At 41.7% G+C, this 3,892-nt stretch overlaps 1 protein-coding gene across 1 annotated transcript; it reads right to left on the reverse strand.

Annotated features, from left to right (window-relative positions):
- Nucleotides 1-2,152: 2,152 nt before the first annotated feature.
- LOC131242634 (NAC domain-containing protein 104-like) lies at nt 2,153-3,340 on the reverse strand. Its single transcript, XM_058241398.1, has 3 exons — nt 3,047-3,340; nt 2,679-2,950; nt 2,153-2,468 (listed from the first exon to the last, which is right to left on the reverse strand). Exons 1-3 carry the CDS (start codon nt 3,207-3,209, stop codon nt 2,316-2,318), a joined length of 588 nt encoding a protein of 195 aa, XP_058097381.1. The 5' UTR covers nt 3,210-3,340; the 3' UTR covers nt 2,153-2,315.
- Nucleotides 3,341-3,892: the final 552 nt, after the last annotated feature.

The raw sequence follows: 3,892 nt of genomic DNA on the forward strand, positions 1-3,892 counted from the left end.
TTAATTAGGCCAGGTACCGGTGTGCACTTCTCGTGCAAAAGGAATGTGGATTGAATGATTTTTCTGATAGTACTGATATTTGATTGAATGGTTGGCTACTGTTAGAGATGAATCAATTTAAAAACTACTCAAACAAAAAACTTTAGAAAAGATGTAAATTACCTATGCTTGCAATCACAAAAAGTTCGTTATGTAGGCCCACCTGGATGCCCGGACAATTCCACTCTACTTATCAGTTTTTCAAGATCTTTACAGGACAAAGGATCCAAAAATCGGACATATTCAACACCAAGATGGGGCCATACACATGAAAAAGTGAGAATGAAAATGTCCAAAGTTGAAACCTTTTTAAAGTCGACCATGACATTTAATATGCCATCCAAACCATTGATAGGGTTATTACCACTCAGATAAATTGTAGGTATAAATATCATCCTGATAACCTATAATGTTTTCAATGGCACGCTGTTCCGTGTGATGTGGCCCACCCGAGTTTTGGATCTACTTGATTTTTGGATTTCTGTCGTATTGTGATGTTGAGAAATCAATGAACTGGATTTGTCACAAGCATCTATAGGCAATTCGCGTACCTTTCAAATGGTTCCTGCGCTTGGAAGCCCGGTGGGGCCTACCATAATGTTTGTTAGCAGTTCCCATGTGGAGGAGACTAAAATAAGGAGCATACAAAACTCTAAGTGGGCCATACAGGAGAAATCAGTAGGGATGGAACTACCACCGTTGAAACATTCATAGGCTACAAAAGTTTTGTATGAGGTTAAAGATTTTGTGTTTCCATCGTTCCCACTGAGAGTGACCTTATCAACGGTTTAAATGGCATATAAACATCAAGAAGGTTTCAACGGTGGGGATTTCTTTCCCACTGTTTAGTCTTGTGTGGCCCACTTGAGTTTTGAATCTCTTATTTTTGTTTTCAAGTCCTAAAATGAGCTGGAGAAACGGATGGACAGGGTAGTTCCGCACAAACATCACGGTGGGCCATACCCAGTTACCGAGAGAGGAACTTCCTGCGACACGCTGCAGCAATCCACGACCCTTTCAATCAGGACTCGGACTCGGCGGGGGCTCGGTACGTGGGTCCCACTATAATGTATGTGTTTTATCCACGCCATCCATCCATTTTACTTCATCATTTTAGAGCCTGAGCCGAAAAATGAGGCAGATCAAAAGCTCACATGGACCACACTAAAGGAAACAGTGGGAATTGAACGCCCACCACTGAAATCTTATTGTGGGCCACAGAAGTTTTGGATCAAGCTGATTTTTGAATTTTCACTTCATTCAAGTTTATATGACTTTACGATCAAGTTGGAATATGGCAAGAACATTGCGGTGGGCCCAGTAAGGTTTCAATGGGAGGCGTTATTATCGCCACTGCCCACTGCTTCATGTGGTGTGGTCCACTTGAGCTTTGGATCTACCTTATTTTTGGATTTGGGTCCATACCCTAAAATGAGATGGAAAAATGAATGTACGGCGTGGATGAAACACTTACGTCATGGTGGGGACCACGGAGCTTTATTATGAAGGGATCATTACCGAATCCAAGTCCTTCCAAACATGCGCTCGATCCCATCCTACAATCCAAATCAAATCCGGCCAAGCGGTGCTGTACCTACATTGGTACAAGCAGAGACGGATCCCAACCTCCGTCCTTGCAAAAGGTCCTACTCAAAAGGTGGAAGGAAAACATCCCACGTGACCGCTGTCCACCAAACGAAGGTTCTGGGATATTTCGTCAAAGATCTAAACCACTCATCAGGAAGGCCCACATCTCGCAGAGCAGAAATAAAGCAAGGCCGTTCCTTTGTGCACTACACCACCACACAGAAAAGAGCTATTGCTCATTGTTCCACTTACTTTTAGTACACGTGCTGCACCTTATATTCGGCCCATGAAAGGTAGCACACAGTGCATGATTACTGGCTTGGATCTTGCTCAGTGCATTCCTCTATCAGAAAAGTTTGAATCACATGTGCCAATGTATTACACGTGCCTGTTGCGCGTGTGAGACTCCTTTGTGATGACGGCATGATGCAATGCTTACATAAGCAACCACCCATTTAAAAAAAACAAAAAAACAAAAACAAATGTACCTTTGTGACTCAAGACACCCATCAAGATCAGCAAAAGAGAGGTAAAAAAAGAAGCCTAGTGTAATTTCTCAAAGCAAAAATACAGTGGTCCAAGGACTCCACTATCCCCACGTGATCAATCCAATCCAATAACCCAATCAAACATAGGAATTTTACACTTGATTAAGGTTCGTAATTACAATTTTAATTTTCTATTTTCCTCTAATTCGGCAAGCTTATTTCGTCCAGATCATCCAATGACAAGAAAACTTCATCTAAAGATGATAGATCCGTCTCCGTCCCGTCGTCGCAGATGCCCGACTGCGAACCGCAGTTATTCTCGTAGACACGACATAGTACCCACTCGTTCCATGCCTGAAAATCGTAGCAAGCGGTTAATTGAAATCATATTAGAAGACCCATTTAAGTTAATATTTCAATGAATCATAAAAATAGAAAAGAAAATTCAAACCGTTGATAAATATTGGAAAGAAAAACTCAAATTTCATAGTTATAACATGACTAATGAAAAAATTTGAATAATGGGTATTGGGTGTAATAAGTTATTGGTAAGGAATCACTTACAATCTTTGGTTTTCCTCTCCTTTTAGAAGATCTGCTGCTAGTAGATGTGCCACATTCCAAGAGCTGATACTCGTGCATCGCCCAGTTGGTTTTCATACCCGTTGGAGATTCACCAACGTAGAAAACAAGAGATTTCTTCATGCCTACTGTCTTGCTCCCACTTGTAATGGGTTCATCATAACCAACGGTTTTCCAATATCCATTCGATGAAACTCGATTTTGGGTCATTTGGCTGAAGAAATACCATTGATTATTTGCTTCTAATGCCTTACCTACACCATAAGTAAATGAAAATGTCGGTCGATACAGAGGAGAGATTATGATATAGAAAAGAGAATACAGAAATAGAAAACACCGATATATCTAACCACTGAGTTCCGATGGATCGTAGCGGCCGAGATCGACATCAGGGATGACATCAGGGTGGAAAGGTAAATGGGCTGCCTTACGACGAAGGAAATAAACAACGAGCTCTTCATCCGTGGGATAAAATCGGAAACCAGGAGGGAGATTGATTCTATATTCTCCCATTTTCAATAAGAGAAGAACGTGAGTGAAGAGAATATGCAAGTGGGGCGAGTCTGGATTGATTGGTATTCGTTGTATGGTGATGTGTTATGTACTTATATAGTGAGTGAGTGTGTGTGTGTGTGTGTGTGTGTGTGTGTGTGTGTGTGTGTGTGAGAGAGAGAGAGAGAGAGAGAGAGAGAGGTTGGGTGGTGGAATATAGAAGGTGGCGTTGGTACTTGGAAACTTAAACAGGATTTGCTGTTAGTGTTGGAGGGAACGGAGGGTCTGTCCTTTTTTGGACTCTGGCAATGATACTATAAGACCAGTCTCATGGAACACTAGAATGAGACAACCCTGGCCCATTGATCCGAATATATGACCTCTTAAATCATAAGGACCGTTCATTTGGTGCGACCCACTATGCATTGGCCATTGGCTGGAGATTTAACGCTGATCCATTTGTTATTTTTGTCTGATTTATGTGATTTTTGGGTTTTGTATAATCTACTGTACTGCCCACAAGATTAACATTCCAGGTCATGACGACATCATCACATATGCCATTTGATTAGGCACTCTTGTATTATTTCTCATTACATGTTAGGCACGACTCAATGCGCCTGGGTGCACGGAGAGTTGGTGCGCACATCATCTCTGGCTATTTAAAGATGGGCGGAGGAGATCTGTAAGCACCTCCAAATTGG

Source organism: Magnolia sinica, chromosome 4 (genome assembly GCF_029962835.1).
Source record: "Magnolia sinica isolate HGM2019 chromosome 4, MsV1, whole genome shotgun sequence".
In the NCBI taxonomy this organism is placed as follows: domain Eukaryota; kingdom Viridiplantae; phylum Streptophyta; class Magnoliopsida; order Magnoliales; family Magnoliaceae; genus Magnolia; species Magnolia sinica.

What these genes read in the sequence shown, in the direction of transcription:
- LOC131242634 (XM_058241398.1), bottom strand. Translation starts at nt 3,209, where the DNA reads ATGGGAGAATATAGAATCAATCTCCCTCCTGGTTTCCGATTTTATCCC. An exon ending in CGATCCATCGGAACTCAGTG is followed by an intron (nt 2,951 to 3,046) that starts GTTAGATATATC and finishes CTTATGGTGTAG; the next exon opens with GTAAGGCATTAGAAGCAAAT. An exon ending in GGAGAGGAAAACCAAAGATT is followed by an intron (nt 2,469 to 2,678) that starts GTAAGTGATTCC and finishes TACGATTTTCAG; the next exon opens with GCATGGAACGAGTGGGTACT.